Source organism: Doryrhamphus excisus, linkage group LG6 (assembly GCF_037039965.1).
Source record: "Doryrhamphus excisus strain RoL-2023G ecotype Guam linkage group LG6, RoL_Dexc_Guam_v1.1, whole genome shotgun sequence".
Taxonomy (NCBI): Eukaryota; Metazoa; Chordata; class Actinopteri; order Syngnathiformes; family Syngnathidae; genus Doryrhamphus; species Doryrhamphus excisus.
The window spans coordinates 15,765,214-15,785,007 of record NC_136362.1 but is presented as its reverse complement, the minus strand read 5'-3'; the positions used below and the strand labels follow the sequence as shown (position 1 = coordinate 15,785,007).

Genomic DNA, 19,794 nt, shown 5'->3' with positions numbered 1-19,794 from the left:
TCACATTTGGTCACAATTGTCACCAATCTCCTTCAGTGCTGATCATTTTACAATCGTCCTTTCATGTTCCAACATTGCTCCTTCATTCAATTGCGTTTTTTCAAAAATTTAATGTGTTTTCATGAATAAGTGTTCGCTGTTTTGTGGTTGACTATAACCAATTATTATGTTGTATTCTGGTCAATAAGCGTCAGTAATGTTACATTGATGGGACATGACACTATATGTTACTGTATATTCCACATTGTATAATAAGGCACAGTTTCAATTAATTGGTCTATTTCTGAACTTAACATAATAACATAATACATAACAACAGAAGGGCGGCACGGCGGTCGAGTGGTTAGCACACAGACCTCACAGCTAGGAGACTAGGGTTCAATTCCACCCTCGGCCATCTCTGTGTGGAGTTTGCATGTTCTCCCCGTTCTCCGGGTACTCTGGTTTCCTCCCACATTCCAAAAACATGCTAGGTTAATTGGCAACTCCAAATTGTCCATAGGTATGAATGTGAGTGTGAATGGTTGTTTGTCTATATGTGCCCTGTGATTGGCTGGCGACCAGTCCAGGGTGTACCCCGCCTCTCGCCCAAAGACAGCTGGGATAGGCTTCAGCACCCCCCGCGACCCTCTTGAGGAAAAAGCGGTAGAAAATGAATGAATGAATATTATGTTAAGGCGTACTAATCAAACATGCCAGGTTCCCTCTCATCATTGTCAGAGTCACTCTCATTGTCAGGTGATTGTTCGGCATTGAGGCCGGCTTTACCGATTTTGGAACACATCAGGCGCACCGGATTATAAAGCCTACTTTTAAGTGGGCCTTATTATGCGTAAAATATGTACCTTATCTTCACAGTGCATGGATGGAGTCAGCCATCGCATGTCGCATTCTGACCAATACGATACTCTATAAAGTGTACCTTTGTGACTCATCTTTAACATTTTGCTCAAATTTAACATTAAAATTTGAGTGGTTGCTAAAGCTGCAAACTTTAAGTTGTTTCTTTTGTGCCCCCAAACTTGTCCCCCAAATTGTCCCGGTGTCTCCTGTTGCCATGTTAAATGGGTCAGTCCCACACATCACAGGAGCTATTTATGGCAGCGACTCCCTCACCACCTGCACTTCAAAGTAAATCTAGCTACCCCATCTTTGTGACAAGCACACCCATTAATGACCCCACAGTCCCTCTCTTCCTGTCAGGCGCCTGGTGTACCCGGCGCTCGTCACCCTGCTGGTCTCCACCCTCACGTTCCCGCCGGGCTTTGGGCAGTTTATGGCGGGACAGGTGAGGAAAAAGAATGGACACTTTTGCTGATTGTATTTGAAGTATTTTAAAGGAAGAAATATCATTTCAAAACAAACCACAAAACATTGGCCATGTTTCTTTTTTGCGACCTCAGCTGACACAGCATGAGTCTCTGGTGGCACTTTTTGACAATCGCACATGGTGCCGTCAGGGCGTGGCTGAGGAGTTTGACTATATCAGCCACCACCACGGTTGGAAGCACCCCCAGGTCAACGTCTTCATCACACTCATACTCTTCATCATAATGAAGGTGAGTCCCTCCCACACACACACACACACACACACATGAGTGATGATCGAATGCACTTACAGACGGGGTATCCAACCTTTTTCCACTCAGGGCCACCACATTTTTTTAAAATAATGTACCTCCTACCAAAGTACGAGGTGATAAGTGGAATCTTAACCAATCAAATGAACCCTTCTTATTGCCTTTAAATGTGCAGGGCACACTGAATTACTCAGCAGAGGCCACAATGCGCGTCACCATGCAGACTACCTCTGTTCCTGACAGTCACATTAAACACAGCAGCAGGCTAATCCAGGGATTTTAATGAATACAAAAATCTACATGCTGATTCAGAAAGTTACATTAAATTATACATTTAATAGTTGCATTGAAGTGTCCCCGACACTCTGAAAAACCTGACTGTGGTGACAAGTTTCCACAGTGTGCACCTTTGGCGGAGCGGTTTTGTCACAAAATTGTTGCTACGCTCAGCTGAAAATGTGGACACTGGTGCGCCATCTCGGCGCAGCCCAGTGTACCAAATTACCAAAGTGGTGCGTTGGACAAAATTGCATGGTGTTTAAAACACACCTTGACTTTATTATCATAATATTCTAACTTTTACTTAAGCTAATGATCCTAAAATTGCAAGTTTATTACTTGTTTTGTTTGTTTACTACTTCAACTTTATGCTATTGTAAAAATTATTTTTTTTCAATTTTTGCTGTTGTTTCTTGATTTTTTTGTTATTTAACCGTATTTTAAGAATGCACCGGGGGCCCATAAAAACAACTGTGGGTGGTAAATGGCCCCCAGGCCACACTTTGCACACCCCCTGACTTACAGTTTCCTTTTCTCAGTTCTGGATGTCCGCTGTGGCCACCACCATGCCCGTTCCATGCGGGGCCTTCATGCCAGTTTTCCTCATCGGTGAGTAACATTGTCCACGAGACAAGAAGCTCTTCCTATGATAACCGAATAAAAACATCTTTTTATCGACTGTGGCCAGGTGCTGCATTTGGCAGGCTGGTTGGAGAGGTCATGGCTGCCATGTTTCCTGACGGTATCCATGCTGATGGCAGTGTGTATCCCATAGTCCCCGGCGGTTACGCAGTCGTCGGTGAGTCATCCTCTTGTCTCCATATACGTTAGAATTATTTGATTCACGTGTTATATTCTAATATATATCTAATTGAGCTTCATAACCAGTTTTCAGGCTTCCATTTTGACATTTTTATTACCTCATAGCAGTTTATGGAATGTGACTGATGGAAATTGATCCCACTTAGGTTCAACATCACATTTCTGGCCCACCTGTAATAGAAAATCGCTTGTTCTGCAATAGTCTGTGTAACAAAATGGAACAACATGGTGCGGTAATGGTGTTTTTCTTTAACGTCGCTCATTGAAATGTTGATTTTGTCTTGAAAAAATATTTTTACAAAACCAGTTATTGAAAAAGGAATCATTTTATGCTCAGGTCACTACGGTATTTAGTGATATGTGCTTGGTAAACACATAATCACACTGTAGTTATAATAGTAAAGTGTCACTGTACCAGTAAATTAGACCAAACAAAATCAACAAACAAATCAGTCCAAACAAATTCAATCTATGGCCATCATAATTCCACAATGATAAATAAAATATTCCTGTTTTGAGGGCAGAATCCCCCCTCTCCCCCAGGTGCTGCAGCGCTGTCCGGGGCCGTCACCCACACCGTGTCCACAGCAGTCATTGTCTTCGAGCTGACCGGTCAGATCTCGCACATCCTGCCTGTGATGATTGCCGTGATCCTGGCCAACGCCGTGGCCCAGGCGCTCCAGCCATCGCTGTACGACTCCATCATCCGCATCAAGAAGCTGCCCTATCTTCCAGAACTCGGCATGGGGCATCACGAGTGAGTCTTGACCTTTTGTCCAATCACCTTCTCATTCACATAACCTCGCTACCTTTGACCTGTACCTCGCATTTGCAGGAAGTATAACATCCGTGTGGAGGACATCATGGTGCGGGATGTGCGCTACATCACTCTAACCTCGTCATATCGGGAGCTGCAGGAGATGCTGCTGACCGGTCAGCTTAAGACGCTTGCACTGGTTGAATCCATAGGTTAGTTCTATAAACCTAATAAATAGCGAATGGTGGGACTCTAATCTCTTAGGTCTGCTGCATGCCAAGAAATGTGGTCACTTGTTGTTAGGGAGAAGTTGTGCTCCCCCAAAAAGGTCACTCATAATGCTGTTTCCTTTGCTAGGCTGGGTCAGAGAGTTGTGCTGCCTCACACAGCAGACAAAGGACAGGGACGGTCGGAAGCAGCACAGACAAAAATTACAAAAATGATGAATTTAGTAAGCAAAGTATGTAAACAATGTGTTATTGTGTGTTTTTGCAAATGTTAAGCAAAATATCAGCACCTTTATCCAGACTTGTACCAACATCTAATCTAATGTTGTAGTTTTGTTTTTTTTTGGGAGGGCACAAATTGTAACATTTGAGATAAGCTTATTATAACCTTAACTAAGTCAATAATTATAACAAAAGTTACCGGGTATTTTCCAAAATATATATTATATATTCATTAATATAAATGTTATGTGGCGGCACGGCAGTCGAGTGGTTAGCACACAGACCTCACAGCTCGGAGACCAGCGTTCAATTCCACCCTCGGCCATCTCTGTGTGGAGTTTGCATGCGTGGGTTATCTCCGGGTACTTCGGTTTCCTCCCACATTCCAAAAACATGCTAGGTTAATTGGCGACTCCAAATTGTCCATAGGTATGAATGTGAGTGTGAATGGTTGTTTGTCTATATGTGCCCTGTGATTGGCTGGCCACCAGTCCAGGGTGTACCCCGCCTCTCCAACACCCCTCGCTGGAGAAAAATGAATGAATGAATGAATGAATAAATGTTATGTGTTTTCTTCCCGCTTCAGACTCCATGATCCTCCTGGGCTCCATTGAGAAGCTCCAGCTCCAGTCTCTGCTCTCGCTCCAGCTGGGTCGCCAACGCCGCCTGGCCTACCTTCGCCAGCTGGCCCTGGACAGCGACACCAACGACCACCTGCCCAGCCTGACCAGTGACAGCACACCGAGTTCACCCTGCAGCCACGCCGCCATTAATGCTCATCAAGGGGTCCGCTTCCTGGTGAGCACCCAACAGGTGTGAGGAGAAGCCTGGCTTGGGGTGGGATGGTAGGGCTTAGAATGAGACACAGCATGTGTGAAGCATGTCGCAGTAGGTAAAGGCGCAGATGGAGTTTATGGAGCACAGTGGTGGTAAGTGCTTTGATTGATATGACGTCCTTTCAGTTGACATTAACACTCTGGTCTTGTGTGTCTCTTGTCTGTGCACTTACCCGTGCTGTCTCCTTGGTTCCTGTGCACGTGCGCCTTCATTTCATTTTCTTTATATATATGCATGTGCATGCTTATGTCTGTGGCTCTCTTTTGTTAATATGTTTTCCATCCAGATCTCCACAGAGGAGTCTTCCTCCTTCAGCCCAGCGGTGGTTTCCAACATTCAGCAGCTCCCTCTCAAATCGGCTTTAAAAACTGTATCTGCAATCAGCAACACTGACACACCGAACAGTACGTCATCACTGCCAACACAGGAAGAGTGATTCATTAAAGAGAGTTAGGTGATTAACATCTTTTTTTAATGTTTTTTCTTTCTCCTAGGCTCTCAGACGCTCTCCTGCGCTGACCAAGACAAGGAGCTACTGGAGGTGAGAGCAAGCCTGACAGAGATCAAGGGTCAAGTGAGTGTGTGACGCATGCAGAGGGTGGGCGCAAATTGTAAATTTTGGTTCCTTATTTCACATTTTTGCACTACAATGTGACAGCTCCATGCAGATCCACTTTTATTATATCAACTAAACATCATGGAGCATCAGTGGTCATTCTAAGGTCCCATAAGGTTACCATAAGATGAAAAATAAATAAACAAATCAAGAATAAAGAAAATCAATCAATCACATTTATACTCTTTTTATTTACAACATATTGTGCAACTGCAGGGTCTTGAGACACGTGCTAACTCGCAAACTAGAGAGCTAGCGACCTAAACGGTAGCCTTCAAGTCATTCCCTTTAAACTTAAATAGCCAAAAACTTACCACTTCCACACGGACAGGGAGGATAACTATTAACAGTTATTTAACCTTTAACATGAACATTAATCAAACATAATAATTTTTTGTGGGTACATGATACCATACAGCATCCATATCAAACTTGCACGGGCCGCACTAACATTAAACTTTCATATCAAGGCGGGGGCCTCAAACTAGTGTCCTGCAGGCCACATTTGGCCCGCGGGCTGCGTGTTTGAGACCCCTGCTTTAGACTGTGGGAGACACGGGGACAAGGAACAGCCAAACGCAACACAGAGGTTAGATTCAAACCACCTTTCCAAATGAGTGAAATATAAAACAACATGTCATCTTATATTTGAGGTGTAGCGATTTACAGTATAAATGTAAACCAATAGGTGGCGCCAAACAAGTTCCTCTGGATAGAAGCTGTCCAGTGATATGTCCATGAGATGTGATATTGTGCTTGTCTACAACCGTTTACTTCATATTTTACAGAAGGGAATTGTTAAAATGTCATAGGTGGACATGAGGCACATTAATGTATAAAATATACCTTTTGCAAGTTATGTCTTCTTTGCAAAAGTTGTATTTGCTCACAATTTTTATCCTTTTTGTTGTCACACACTGTCAGTTAAATGGGCTAAGAGACCTGTAAGCTACTTAGAGGTGTTTTGGACTTAACAAATGCAAAATATACACTTCTCCATAAGCCCCTCTTGTGGAGTCGCATGTGTCATCCAGTGTAGCATTAGCATTGATCCTTGAGCCTCATTAATACAACCTGTCAGCAGCACTCCGCTCACCTGAGGGGAACTTTCTCCAAGGCCGGAACTGTCCGCTGTCACTAATGTTGTCTTCATGTTGTGTTGATGTCTGCCCCCTTGTCACTGGCGGCGGGGTAGAGCCCAGCTGGGCCGGCTCCCTCTGCAAGCAGGAAGACCAAACGTGTGAGGATCTCCATGGCGGTAAGATTGTCTGTCTGCCGCCTAGAGACAGTTGCCTGGTAACTGTTGCCTTGCGACACACGTAGAGTGCTAAATATTTGTGCGTCAAATGCATGTGCTCAACTTTGCTGTTTCATCAACCGTCGTGATCTTTTGTTGTATTTCAAGGTGGGTTGCTGGTTAAAAGGCGTTAAGCGTGTTGTCTGCAGCAGGCCCCCGTAAAAGCCAAATGTTTCTCTCAAATGAAGCTTAAACTCTCAAGGAGACTCGGAGGGTCATGGTGGCTGATTTATACCGTCTTTCATTTGCATATTACACCCAGGCCAGAAATGACATCACGCAGCCTCTGTAAAGTGCATCCCGTGGTGTGATTGTGAAGAATGACAATGTGTGAGTCAATGCAGACAGACACATCTTCACACTCCCATGTCGCAGCATCCCTGCAAATGGGTTTTTGGAAAATGGGTATTTATACCGCCGCCTAAGTGCGAGGTGAGAAGTATTTTGATCACGATTTGGCTAATTAGCAAGTTTATTTCACACAGATTATGTGAAATATTTCTGGAAAGTTTGTCGAGAGGGTGTGGAAGAGCCAGGGGGAAAAAATCCGGAAAAAATATGTATGTGGATGCAGCAGTTCATATTTCAGCAACATTATGCTTCCAGTTAGATTTTAGTTTTTTGATTATTCCTACATGTTTTCCCATTTTATTTTTTTAAATACAAAATGTAACCATTTTTACTACTCATACTTTATAAATATGTATTATTTGTGTTAGTTTTTATTTTATTTTTATGATTTTACTTGATTGTATTTATTCCTGATTTTATGATATTTCACTTAATTTTTATCAATTATTTCTTCTTTACCAAGAAATTTTTCACTGCTTTTTTATTTCAATTTTAGTGAAAAAATAAATAAAATGTAATTTTTTTGTAAAAAAAATATATTGATATTTCACTTATTTTTATCTATTATTTCTTCTTTACAAAGAGATTTTTCACTGCTTTTTTATTTCAATTTTAGTGAAAAAATAAATAAAATTAATTTTTTTTGTAAAAATTAAATACATTTTTACATTTATTTTATTATGTTAAAATAAAAGTTTTAATAGTTGTATTTATCCCCCGCTATTCAGAATGTTATAACGATATATATTATATGAATATTGCTATTTGTTCCTCCTCTGCTTGTAAAGCTTCCAAGTTATTATTGTAATTCAAAATTAACTAGTTTAGTTAATAAAAAAAGTGAGGGGGTTGGGGTTTGCTATGATATGCTGTGATGTGATATGGTCCTAATTTGTTTCTGTTCTGACATTTAAGCACATGCAATTTATTGTAGAATGCTTTTAGTGACTCATTTTATACATGAATAAATGTCGTCTCTTCAGGACTCAACTGAAGTAGAAGACGGTATGACGCCAACCGAGGTGAGACCTGCTCTTGGGAATCAAAACCAGACCCTGGAGAAGACAGGTCGTGCCCTGTGACTCATGTCTTCTGTTTTCAGATGGCCGAGTGGGAGGAACAGCAGCTGGATGAGCCGGTGGATTTTAAAAACTGCAAAATTGACCCGGCGCCCTTCCAGTTGGTGGAGCAAACATCTCTGCATAAGGTGCAAATGAGTCAACGTGACACCAGAAGCCTGTGGTGTGGACCCAGCTCATTATGCCGTTATCCTTTGCAGACTCACACTATCTTCTCCCTGTTGGGACTCGATCACGCCTATGTGACCAGCATGGGCCGCCTGGTGGGCGTCGTCTCCCTTAAAGAGGTCAGTGCTCGTCTTGCCGCTGTTGTCTGTGTCATATGATCACTGATGCCCCCCCCTGCCCCCTCCTCCAGCTGCGTAAGGCCATTGAAGGCTCCGTCACGGTGACTGGTGTGAAAGTGCGCCCCCCTTTGGCCAGTTTCCGTGACAGTGGCAACACCGCCAGCATCTCCGAGGTGACAGAACTCCACAAGCTGTGCATGCGCCACAGGGGGCTCTCATTGCCGCGGGAACCCAACCCTCCCGACGTGGAGGACCAGCCGGTCGTGGCGTCCAAGGAGATGCCTGACAACCCGTCGGACTCCACCAGCTTGCAGTATGAAGGCAGCCCGGGCGAGGTCACGCCACACCCTTTGTCGTCAGAGCTGGTGCTCCAGGAAAGCCCCTCGTTCACAGAGGACCCGTCAGAATTTACGTTTGACTGCAGCCCCTCCCACACCGAGGAGTCCGAGCTGGCCTGTGACTATGACCCCTCAGGCCAAGGTCCTCCCGAGCCTGACCAAAGAGAGCAAGAAAGCGGGAGTCCACCTCTGAGCAGGGACCAATCAGGACAAGAGGAAGCGGGGAGCGGCCTCGCTGACAACCCATCAGAGTGATGAATGTGAATGTTGTTGAGATTGCCTTCTTTAAGCACTCTAATCTTTCATTACTGTCTATCCAAACGGACCAAGTATTAATCAGTGCATGAGCATGTGCCACATTTAAAGGTGCACTCCAAGCCAATAGGGGGAAGCGTACTGTCACAAAGTTGAGGTTCTGACCTTTGGTAGAGATTGCTCACCACGCACATTTGATTGTATAGTGATACCTCATGTCTTAGATTATGAATTTTAATGTGTTAAATCAGGGGTGGGCCTATGTAATTCTACACACAAATACACTACTGTAAATGCTCTAATTATAGCCGATACCGAGACCACCAAATTGGAGAGGAGCTGTTGTAAAGTCACTGTACACATACAGAAAAACTTCATAATAATGTGGAGTGCATGAGAAAGTGGAAAGGAAAAAAACAGCTCTTTGCCAACAGGTCATTAATATAGTGCACAACACAGCAGAAACAGAACCATTGTTGTAAAAGTGTTAAGGCTTCCATTGCTCATACAGCATTAATACTGCTGATGAGTTTATTGTAAACAACAGTACAGCGAGTATAACATGCACAGCTGAGTGTAAAGCGCATGCAGAGATAGGTATAGGGAATGTATGCTTGATTTTTTAAAATGACATTAAGAGGTTGCCTACAGCCACAGCTGTTAATACACATGGTTTTGGACTATTAGAATCATTAATTCATTCATTTTCTACCGCTTGTCCTCTACAGCTGGAGCCTATCCCAGCTGTTTTCGGGCAAGAGGCGGGGTACACACTGGACTGGTCGCCAGCCAATCACAGGTCACATATAGACAAAAGTTTATTTTTTATTATGTTTTTAATGATTTCTTTTCTTTTTTGTAAAGTGATTTTTATTTGTAATGATTATTTTTTTTTAATTTATTGTCACATTTTATATATTTAACTTATTTATAATTAGCATTTATTATATTTTTTACATGGTTTTGGACTATTAAAATCATTCATTCATTCATTTTCTACCGCTTGTCCTCTACAGCTGGAGCCTATCCCAGCTGTTTTCGGGCAAAAGGCGGGGTACACACTGGACTAGTCGCCAGCCAATCACAGGGCACATATAGACAAAGAACCATTCACACTCACATTCATACCTATGGACAATTTGGAGTCGCCAATTAACCTAGCGGGAGAACATGCAGAGATGGGGGATTCGAACCCCCGGTGTCCTAGCTGTGTGGCATGCGTGCTAACCACTTGTTTACCGTGCAGCACACTATTAAACTCACCAGCAATTATTTTCTTGATTAGACCACACACCAGGCAATAATTGGAGCATTTACCGTCACCAATAATCAATAACCAATATTTGTCTCTCCACCCCTGCTTTAAATCAATGACAGGAATGTCTTACAATACGTCGCTTGTGGCAGTGCAAGAAACCAAGAACCTGTGTGTAATAACAGACGGAAGAGTCGGGTATGAAGCCGTGCATGTTGTAGAGGTGTCTCTAGACATTTCATGACATGATTATAGAATCACCAGCCCTAGTCTTTAATTATCTACCTAATGTGTTTCTTATGAAGATGTGCAGGAACATGAAAATGATGAGAGGGGAGAAAGCACAGAAGTATTTACTACCTATAATATTCCCCGCAATGTGCTCACATAGGCGAGGTTGTGTATTGGAATATACAGTACATATATTTATAAAGCGGTGTGGGCTTACTCATCACCTGATATGCAATAAATCAACAGTAAACATGCAGTAAAGCAGCAATGGCTGCAATGGTGGCAGTTTTATGTGATAGTCGCTGTTGTTTTGAATACTAAATGTTATGTTTGTCTATATTACCCCACACAAAAGGTCTCTTATTATTCCTGACAACAAAGGCAGCTTCCAAAGGGCCAGCAGGTCCATGTAAGTGTGAAGCACATTGTAAATAGCATGACTTTACTTTGCTGCACTGGTAGCCTCTGGTGGCTTTTCTAGGGGCTTCTTCAATAAGGGCAACCATTTTTCCACAATGTATAAAACTGCCTGCTAAACAACCAGTGTGATGGAGACACACACAAAAACACGCACACGTGGATTGTCTGTGGCACAGTGTTTGATGTTCATGTTAAAACTTAGGAGCCATATTTTGTTTTGCTCACGTCTGTCCTTGTTTGCATATAGAACGTGGCGTACAGAACACATTGCATTTGTACTGTGTGCAGCGTATCTAGTTCAGCAATAAGTCTGTAGTTGTATCCTTTATATGGACACGCACACCTTGTACATGCTTTGTACATATGGAATGACAGCTAATGTAAATGGGCCGACGCATTCAACAACCATTGTTATTTTTCAGAGAACATGAGAACATGTTTTTGTACATGAGTAACTGATTTAGGTCGAAAGAAAAGCACATTGGAAGAAAAAAACCTTGACACTGAGTCTGTCTTTTTTGGATTACTTCTCAGCATTATTTATTTGTAGTTTAAGGTTATTATTTTCATGTTATACACACATTTTGTGTTTTATTTAGTGCTAAGTTTATTTTTTATTGTGTTTTTAATTATTTCTTTTTTGTAAAGTGATTTTTATTTGTAATGATTATTTTATTTTTTATTTATTGTCACATTTTATATATTTAACTTATTTGTAATTAGCATTTATTATATTTTTTATATTTTGTATTGGTATGATTTTAATTTTGTTTTTATTAAACATTGGTAATGTAGTGGTTCACATACGTAACTTGCCTTGTTAAATAGGATAAGCAGTGTGGATGTTTGGTTAACATTTTTTAATCAAAAATTAAAATTAAGATAAAGCAGGAAAGTATTGAATTCCAAGTGTAAGGAATTGGAAGAAAAAAACGAAACAAAGGTCAGAGTGAGAGAAACGGAGAGAAAGACAAAGGTCAGTGTTCCAAAGCGGGAGGGAGAGAAAGGTTAGAATAGTTTGGAAAGCCAGGGGAGCTATCCAGTGCTGATGCCTGAAGCCAAACTCTGGATCTAAAAAGCATGAACAGAATTCCAAGAAAGGTGATCGTCAGGTTGCGGATGTGATAAAAAAAAAAAAGTGACAAGTCAAATGATTAGTGTTTTATTCTGAGTGACAACCAAATATTCATGACTTCTTTTTTTTTCAAATATGTGGCACGAATCGTCTTCCGTGACTTGGGAATGAAAGCCCCTCCCAAGAAGAAAGTCATTATAAACAGTATCCCACAGAAATGAGCACACCCCTCACATTTTAGCAACTATTTAATCACTGTGTATCTTCTCAAAAGGCTATACTAGAGGAGTATATTACATTAGAGTAGTCAGTGTACAGCTTGTAAAGTGACAATCGGCAGCCATTATTGTTTAACTAAAGTAGCCGCTAACAAAAGTGACTAGTATAATGGTGGTGTCATGGTCTGGGGCACTGCATGAGTGCTGAAACTTGAGTTCCAACATTGTGAAGCAGAGCACGATTCCCTCCCTTGGAAAGCACATGACGAGAAGCCCAAACAGGAAGTATAAGCTAATGGAGTGGCTGTGTGTTGACTTCTTTTGCTGTACAATCTGCACACCGACTACTAAATTATATCACTTCTATAGTATCATCCCTTGAGAAGATGTAATCAAATGTGAGGGCTAGCTTGTGAGACACTGCAGGACATTCAGTATCAACACGTGACACATCAGCATGACCCCCAGTAAAACAACACTACAAAATATCCATAGAAAAAACAACGCCATAGCAACACTTGACAAAAAGAAATGTACAAAACTCAGTCTGCACGACAGCTTTACATTCTGCTTGGACAAACGCTCCCAGTGGATATGTTGGTGGTGAATTGTGGAAGGCCTGGAAGAGGGTGGGTGGGGTGGGGGGGGGGGGGGGGGGACACAAGGCAGCGACGGAAAGACGAACAGCAGAACAGATGATGTCATATCCACAGTCAGAGAGACATGAACATGGACAGCACATCACATCAAATACTCTTTATCTTCCTTCTTCTCTTCATCTTCCTCCTCCTCGTCAAAGGACGCCACCCCAGAAGAGGCCCGGTCAGACAGGAAGCCTCTGGAGTGCCACATCCGGACCTCATGGAATACGTCCTCATCTTCTTCCTCCTCCTCTCCAGGAGACTCCGAGTGGGAGGTGGAGTAGCAGGAGTCGAAGCGACTGCTCCTCCCCCGGGGCCTCCACTCGGGCTTGTGGTGGACGCAAACCTCGCCGTGCTCTTTCTCGCTCTGAGGGACCGAGTGACAGTCCTCCTCTGGACTGGTGCACTCGCTCAGGGAAGGAGAAGGATCATTTTGGGACTCGGTATGGGGGTTCTCTGGGGGCGGAGTCTCGCTGACCTCAGACGGGCATGGCACTCCGGAAGTTGGGTGGGATGCGGTGGCGTCTGAGGGAGGAGTAAAGAGTCAGAACACCTGCATGACAGCACGGACGGGTGAACAGATGGGGTGGTTTGGTCAGTGAGGATGCAATGAATGAATGACGCAATGGCGTGACATGGAATGGACGCACAATGGTGCTATCTTTGGATACCTGACGTGCTCTGACTGGTGAACGTGCCCGCTTTGGCGTGGGTATCTTCGTCGTTGGAGTCATCCTCCTCGTCGTCATCCATGGAAGCCCAGGCTCGGAGCTTGGCCTCAGCGATGGCAAACTGCTCAGCCACTCCTTCGGGGGGGGGATTCATGACTCATTAGGTTTGGAATAGCGATGCTATGTGCAACCTTGGCGGCATGGCGGTCTAGTGGTTAGCGCGCAGGCCTCACAGCTAGGAGACCAATTCCACCCTCGGCCATCTCTGTAACCGGAGTACCCGGAGAAAACCCACGCATGCACGGGGAGAACATGTGTGGGTTTTCTCCGGGTACTCCAGTTTCCTCCCACATTCCAAAAACATGCTAGGTTAATTGGTGACTCCAAATTGTCCATAGGTATGTGAATGGTTGTTTGTCTATACGTATGTGCCCTTGGATTGGCTGGCGACCAGTCCAGGGTGTACCCCGCCTCTTGCCCAAAGACAGCTGGGATAGGCTCCAGCACCCCCACAACCCTCGTGAGGAAAAGCGGTAGAAAATGAATGAATGTGCAACCTTCATTGTTTGCTAACTGGCTTTTTTTCCTGACCTTTTTTCAACCGCTGTGTGTGTGTGAGTGACAGCAAGAAAAGCTTAGTTGTTGGCCGCCACCTGTTGGTTGCCATGTATAAATCTCTACACCCCGACTTCTATGTACATTCATGCACGTGTCTGAAATGGCTAAGCTTTGACTGACACAATGCTAATAAGCTTTGTCTCGGTACGCTTATGTTGAAAAACACTAAGTCACTAAAAAAAACACTAAGTTTAAAAAAAACGGCCACCAGGTGGCAGAAGTGCATTTGTTAAGAACTCGGTTGGGCTCAGTGTAGCACATGGAAGAGCATGGAGGAGTGTAGCATACAGAAGGTTACGAACTGTAGGGAAACTTTAATGCATGCACACACAGTTTACTGCCCGATGTGAAAATTAGTTCATGGTGATATATTTGCAAATAAATGATTTATTTGTAAAAAAAAAAACAAAACAAAACAAAACAAAAACAGTCACAATGGCTGCTGGGTTTTTTCCAGAACATTCCACTTGCTTTTTATTGGCTGAAAGTCTATGAAAACATTAACTACTTGACTAATTATGGCCTTTTTTGCGGCTTTTTCCTTTTTTGCTACCTCTTCTGTCAACAGTTCAATGCGTGGCATGATGGCAACAATTTGACAACCCTGGAATTTATTTCCATTATTTCCAATAAGAAACCAATGAAGGCGGTCATTGCTCTGTGATTGGCTGCATTCTGACCAGTATAGTATGCACCCCGCCTCTCACACGTAAAGTACGCACCAACAAGATGCTACAAGTGTTTTCACTGACGAGGACGTGGTGCTCCCTCACTTTTTCTGTGCTGCGATTAAAGTAACCTGCTAACGTCACCGCTGAGGATGAGTCACAGCAAAAGACAACAGGAAGCTGGCCCACTAATCAAGTGTTTCCACCATCTGCTGTAGATCTGTAGACCAAGCCCAGCCTTCATCTCGCAGAAGACGGGAGAGGACTTTTAGGAGGATTAAGATGGCTTGACAGACGGTGGGAGGGTGCCAGATGATGCCGGAGCTAAACTGGGCTAACTAAGCTGAGGATGCACGTGCCTGCACACAATCCCAGCGGCGGCGTGTAGCAGCTACTTAACACTAGACACTGGAGTTCACACACTAATTGTGTCAGTCTTACTCAGCCCAATGCCCTGAGGCCAATAATAGATCAAAACTAAAGAATAATAATATTAATAATACTAAAGCATGCAAATATGCCCCCAAGTGGACGTGAGAAATTATGTGACACTTTAATTTCGACATATAAAATACACTATATATTATAGTGTATAGTATATTAATATTATAGTATAGTAAATAGTATATTAAATACATTTATTCTATATTTTCATTATGTATTCATGTAATATTTCATGCTATTACATGCTAAACACTCACATTAAATTATATGAATTATATACATTTGTGGCTTTATTGTAATGGGCTCAATAATAATAAATTATATATATTTATGGATTTAATTTGAGAATATTTCATTATTGCATTTGAATGATTTCTTCTTTATTGCTTCTATTTTAATCAAATGAATGTGACGATGAAAATATGTAATTCAAATCAATAAATGAATAATACAATTCCAGTTCAACAAGAACAAACAGACAGATGAACATTGGTATCGTATTTATTATTATTATTATTATTATTATTATTATTATTATTATTATTATTATTATTATTATTATTATTATTATTATTATTATTATTATTATTATTATTATTATTATTATTATTATTATTATTATTATTATTATTATTATTATTATTATTATTATTATAGGCTCCAGCACCCCCGCGACCCTCGTGAGGAAAAAGCAGTAGAAAATGAATGAATGAATTATTATTATTATTATTATTATTATTATTATTATTATTATTATTATTATTATTATTATTGTTATTATTATTATTATTATTATTATTATTATTATTATTATTATTATTATTACTCAAATGAGATGAACACAAGACAACATGATGAAGGTGTCGCTGACCTGCAGCGAAGCGCGCCTCCTTCTCTCCTTCAGTCAGATGGCAGTAAGAACTGAAGTGGGCGGCCGGAGGAGGGTCCACAGGTTTAGGCCAACCTTTCCACTCAATGAGGTGGGCTACCCGGCCCTGGGCCAGGGAGGTGGGCTTGGTCACATGGTCCCTGACAGCCTGAGAGATACCTGCGTACAGAAACACGGGTGAAAATCACCCCACGGAAGGCAGCCAGATACAAAGGTGACATTATTTTCAAAGTTTACCGTTCAAGGACGACCTGGCCAGCGCTGCAAACTCATGGATGCCGACACTTTTCCGTGAGTCTGCCGGAGATTTTCCTGACTTTGGAATCATTTCCTCAAATTTCACCTGCAAGGTCCGATAATTAGGGTGAGCTTGTGAATGCTACAAAACAATAAAGATAACTTTTTACCACCTCCTCATCCTCCTCCTCCTCCTGCCTCCCTTCTTTACTCCTGGACCTGAATCTCATGGCCAACATGAGCAGCAGCGTTGATGGCGTCTCAGCACGACGAATAGCTCGCGGCTCTTGACCGAAGCAGTTTAAAAGCAGTGTGCAGAGAGATAGGCGGACGGCTATGCCCTACATTTCCTGCGCAGATGCTCGAGCCATGTTAAGCCAGCAAAAAGTGGGCCCCAAAGGCCAGGGTTGAGGGAGGTGAGGCTGAGCGTTGGCTCCATGTCTCCATGACAAGCATATGGTGTGTGACTAAGCGGCTCAGGCCCACTCCAAAGCTACTAAGCCCTATTAAAAGTGATAGTGCTACCTAAGCCAACACATGGACCACTAGGAAGTTCTATGGTTATCGGTACCAACACCAGTGGGTCACAAAGTTATCAGAAACCATAGCGTTTGGAAGGTGACCTGTAACCTCCCGAAGGAGACAAGATGAGATGATAGTTTAACCGTTTTAAGAACAGTACAATGAAAAAATACTATACATAACAATATGAAGTATTGCAATCTAATAATTTCATTAGTAGAAGACACAAAGAGGAGAGGAAATAGACACTTGGAAAACTTGGGAGAAAGGATCCCAAATGACTTGTCAATAAAAGGAGGGGACGAAAGTATAAGCAGGAGTCCTAACTTCCTGTTCCTCATTGGTATGAGGAATAATCGATATTGTCAATAAAATAAAGCAAAAACATCAATTGACTGTCATGGAATCGCCATGGTAATGATAAATAACGTAATATGACCTCAGGGATATATGCTGTTGTGAAATGAAATGTTCAAATTCATCAATCAAAATCAAATGAAAAACATGAAGATGTTAATAATGGAAAAGTAACGTATATATTTTTGGAATGCTTGGTGCCTGGTGATTGAACTATTCTTTCTGTTTATATCGCTATTATTCCCATCATTCAAAGTCAAAGTGATATAAAAAAATCATTCTTAAAAATCTGTCTTCAAATAAAAAAATGCTGCTCACTATGGCCTGTCATTATTGCTATTCATTATTATTATTATGGTTGTTATTACTACTTGGGAGGCTGCACGGTGGACGAGTGGTTGGCGCGCAGGACACACAGCTAGGAGACCTGGGTTCCGGCATCCCTGTGTGGAGATTGCATGTTCTCCCCGTGCATGCCTGGGTTTTCTCCGTGCATGCCTGGGTTTTCCAAAAACATGACCACACTCATTGCAAAATTTGCGACTCCAAATTGTCCATAGGTATGAATGTGAGTGTGAATGGTTGTTTGTCTATATGTGCCCTGTGATTGGCTGGCGACCAGTCCAGAGTGTACCCCGCCTCTCGCCCTGAAGATAGCTGGGATAGGCTCCAGCACGCCTGCAACCCTCATGAGGATAAGTGGTAGAAAATGAATGAATGAATGATTATTATTATTGTTAGTGTTTTTCTTTTTACATTAAATTATTTTTAAAATACATTTTTAATATAGCTCCAAATTATGCATAGGTATGAATGTGAGTGTGAATGGTTGTTTGTCTATATGTATGTGCCCTGTGATTGACTGGCGACCAGTCCAGGGTGTACCTCTCGCCCTGAAGACAGCTGGTATAGGCTCCAGCACCCCCCCCCGTGACCCTCGTGAGGATAAGCGGTAGAAATACAATATATAATTGTTATATATAAAAAGGGAATGTAAAAATAATTATGGTTGCAGTTGCTAATTGTATATTCTACAGTAAATACCATTTATAAAATAAAAACAGAACAAAAATAACATATAATAAATCTACTAACAAATGTGACAAAGCAGAACAAAAATAATAAACCTATACGACTAATATTAACAAACCATTTGACCACAAATTCTTTTTTAATGCTATGTTATATAAGAATTAATGATATAATATGAATACATTTTAAATAATAAAATATGATTTCAGATATGTAGATACAAATTCAATAAATGACATTCATTACCATAACACAATAGCATCCAATATATTAGTAATGATGTCATTAGTTGATCCTTTTGCCATGTAATAATGTACAGTGGACACACTGGGACATGAGACCTACATTACACAATCACTGCATCAAATATGTTTATAGATAAATGCACTCAAAGTACTGCATCAGTGCAAACCACAATAATAAGCACATGCAGTTACATAAATACTTCAAAAGTGGACATGAATGTTTTTTTTTAATAAATAAATAAGGTGCCTTTAGACTGTACTTGTGTACCTAATAAAGTGTCCAGTGGGTGTACGTATTCAAATAACGATCACATTTGAGCATGATGACTCTTAGCAGCAGATATTTTTGGTTTGCGGAGGGGCTCTGGGGGAGGGGGGCGTGTTGTCACACAGGTGGAGTGATGGTGGACCATCTTGGAGGACCAACAAGTGGGCTCCAGTCAAGCCGAGCTGAAGCAGCCTGTGTGTGGGCGTGAAGGAGGCAGCCGCAGGGGCCTGACGGTGGCTAGTGTTGCTGAAATGGTGCATTCACGTACCACAAGGCTGCACGACTCAACCAGCCATAAACGAAGGCTGCTAATTATGCAATTATCTTGCAAAAAAAAGAAGCAATGCGGGGAATGGAGCTGCTGTGGGCTTCCCTGCATGGCTACCCATTTTCTCCCTCATGATCCGCATCCCTCCCATCCTTCCAAAAAAAAAAAAACCCAGCATCATCAGCAAGCACCTACCTGTAAATCATAATGCGCACTATAGACTGATTGCAACGATCGCGCGCAGTTTGTTCTCCCGCTGCGGGGGCCCGCGGTGGAGCTCCTGTGTCACGCCGTCCCCGGGAGCATCTTCGTCCCGCCGACTCCGGCGTCGGATCTCCGCCACAGAGGAGAACCAGGAGGCGGCGGAGAAGGAGGAGACACCATGGATTGCTTGGCTGTCCGAATGTCTCCCGATATGGTGAGCGTCATCAAGACGAAAAAAAGAGGGGGGGTTTAAGGGGGAAAAAGGCGGGGTCACCCCCCCCCCCCTTTTCTTACCATGCAAATACGCCCACAAGAGGGTGTGCTCAGCATAGTGCATGACATAAGACCTGATTGGATGTTTATGCAAGTGCTATGATCTTCTGGAGAAGCAATGTCATTGCTGTCATCTCCCCATTTTCCCCATAAATAGCATTTTGCCCAAGTCAGTTACAATGTTTGCCATTTTAAGTACGTTTGACTTGAAATTTCTCACACGTGTAGTATAATTTTATATGTATATATATATATATATATATAGGCTGCTGAGTGGTTAGCGCAGACGCCTCACAGCTAGGAGACCCAAG

General features: G+C 42.3%; 2 protein-coding genes across 10 annotated transcripts in view; one reads left to right on the top strand and one right to left on the bottom strand.

Annotated features, from left to right (window-relative positions):
• clcn2a (chloride channel, voltage-sensitive 2a) overlaps positions 1-11,354 on the top strand; it is a 48,671-nt gene extending 37,317 nt beyond the window's left edge. For 4 of the 8 annotated variants that reach the window (XM_058067259.2, XM_058067255.2, XM_058067261.2 and 1 more), the window contains 14 exons: positions 1,186-1,288; positions 1,404-1,559; positions 2,399-2,468; positions 2,548-2,658; positions 3,225-3,438; positions 3,517-3,650; positions 4,474-4,700; positions 5,011-5,128; positions 5,219-5,298; positions 6,536-6,598; positions 7,972-8,010; positions 8,091-8,195; positions 8,268-8,354; positions 8,426-11,354. In XM_058067259.2, the coding sequence (XP_057923242.2) occupies positions 1,186-1,288; positions 1,404-1,559; positions 2,399-2,468; positions 2,548-2,658; positions 3,225-3,438; positions 3,517-3,650; positions 4,474-4,700; positions 5,011-5,128; positions 5,219-5,298; positions 6,536-6,598; positions 7,972-8,010; positions 8,091-8,195; positions 8,268-8,354; positions 8,426-8,947 (2,029 nt within the window). In that variant the 3' untranslated portion in view covers positions 8,948-11,354. The remainder of the gene's footprint in view (positions 1-1,185; positions 1,289-1,403; positions 1,560-2,398; positions 2,469-2,547; positions 2,659-3,224; positions 3,439-3,516; positions 3,651-4,473; positions 4,701-5,010; positions 5,129-5,218; positions 5,299-6,535; positions 6,599-7,971; positions 8,011-8,090; positions 8,196-8,267; positions 8,355-8,425) is intronic. The other 4 variants (XM_058067260.2, XM_058067257.2, XM_058067256.2 and 1 more) reach the window with 4 other exon arrangements.
• A 645-nt stretch (positions 11,355-11,999) lies between these two features.
• Positions 12,000-19,443, bottom strand: fam131aa (family with sequence similarity 131 member Aa). Of its 2 annotated transcripts, none has more exons than XM_058067336.2 (5): positions 19,202-19,443; positions 16,315-16,420; positions 16,060-16,236; positions 13,459-13,593; positions 12,000-13,312 (listed from the first exon to the last, which is right to left on the bottom strand). In XM_058067336.2, exons 2-5 carry the CDS (start codon positions 16,403-16,405, stop codon positions 12,888-12,890), a joined length of 828 nt encoding a protein of 275 aa, XP_057923319.1. In that variant the 5' UTR covers positions 16,406-16,420; positions 19,202-19,443; the 3' UTR covers positions 12,000-12,887. The 2 variants fall into 2 exon arrangements, with proteins under 2 accessions (XP_057923319.1, XP_057923318.1); XM_058067335.2 differs by lacking the exon at positions 19,202-19,443 and adding an exon at positions 16,488-17,005.
• Positions 19,444-19,794: the final 351 nt, after the last annotated feature.

Coding starts and splice junctions, on each gene's coding strand:
- fam131aa (XM_058067335.2), bottom strand. CDS start 16,553: ATGTTGGCCATGAGATTCAGGTCCAGGAGTAAAGAAGGGAGGCAGGAG. Junction 16,421..16,487: donor AGGAGGAGGAGGATGAGGAG/GTGGTAAAAAGT, acceptor CGGACCTTGCAG/GTGAAATTTGAGGAAATGAT. Junction 13,313..13,458: donor CACCAGTCAGAGCACGTCAG/GTATCCAAAGAT, acceptor CTCCTCCCTCAG/ACGCCACCGCATCCCACCCA.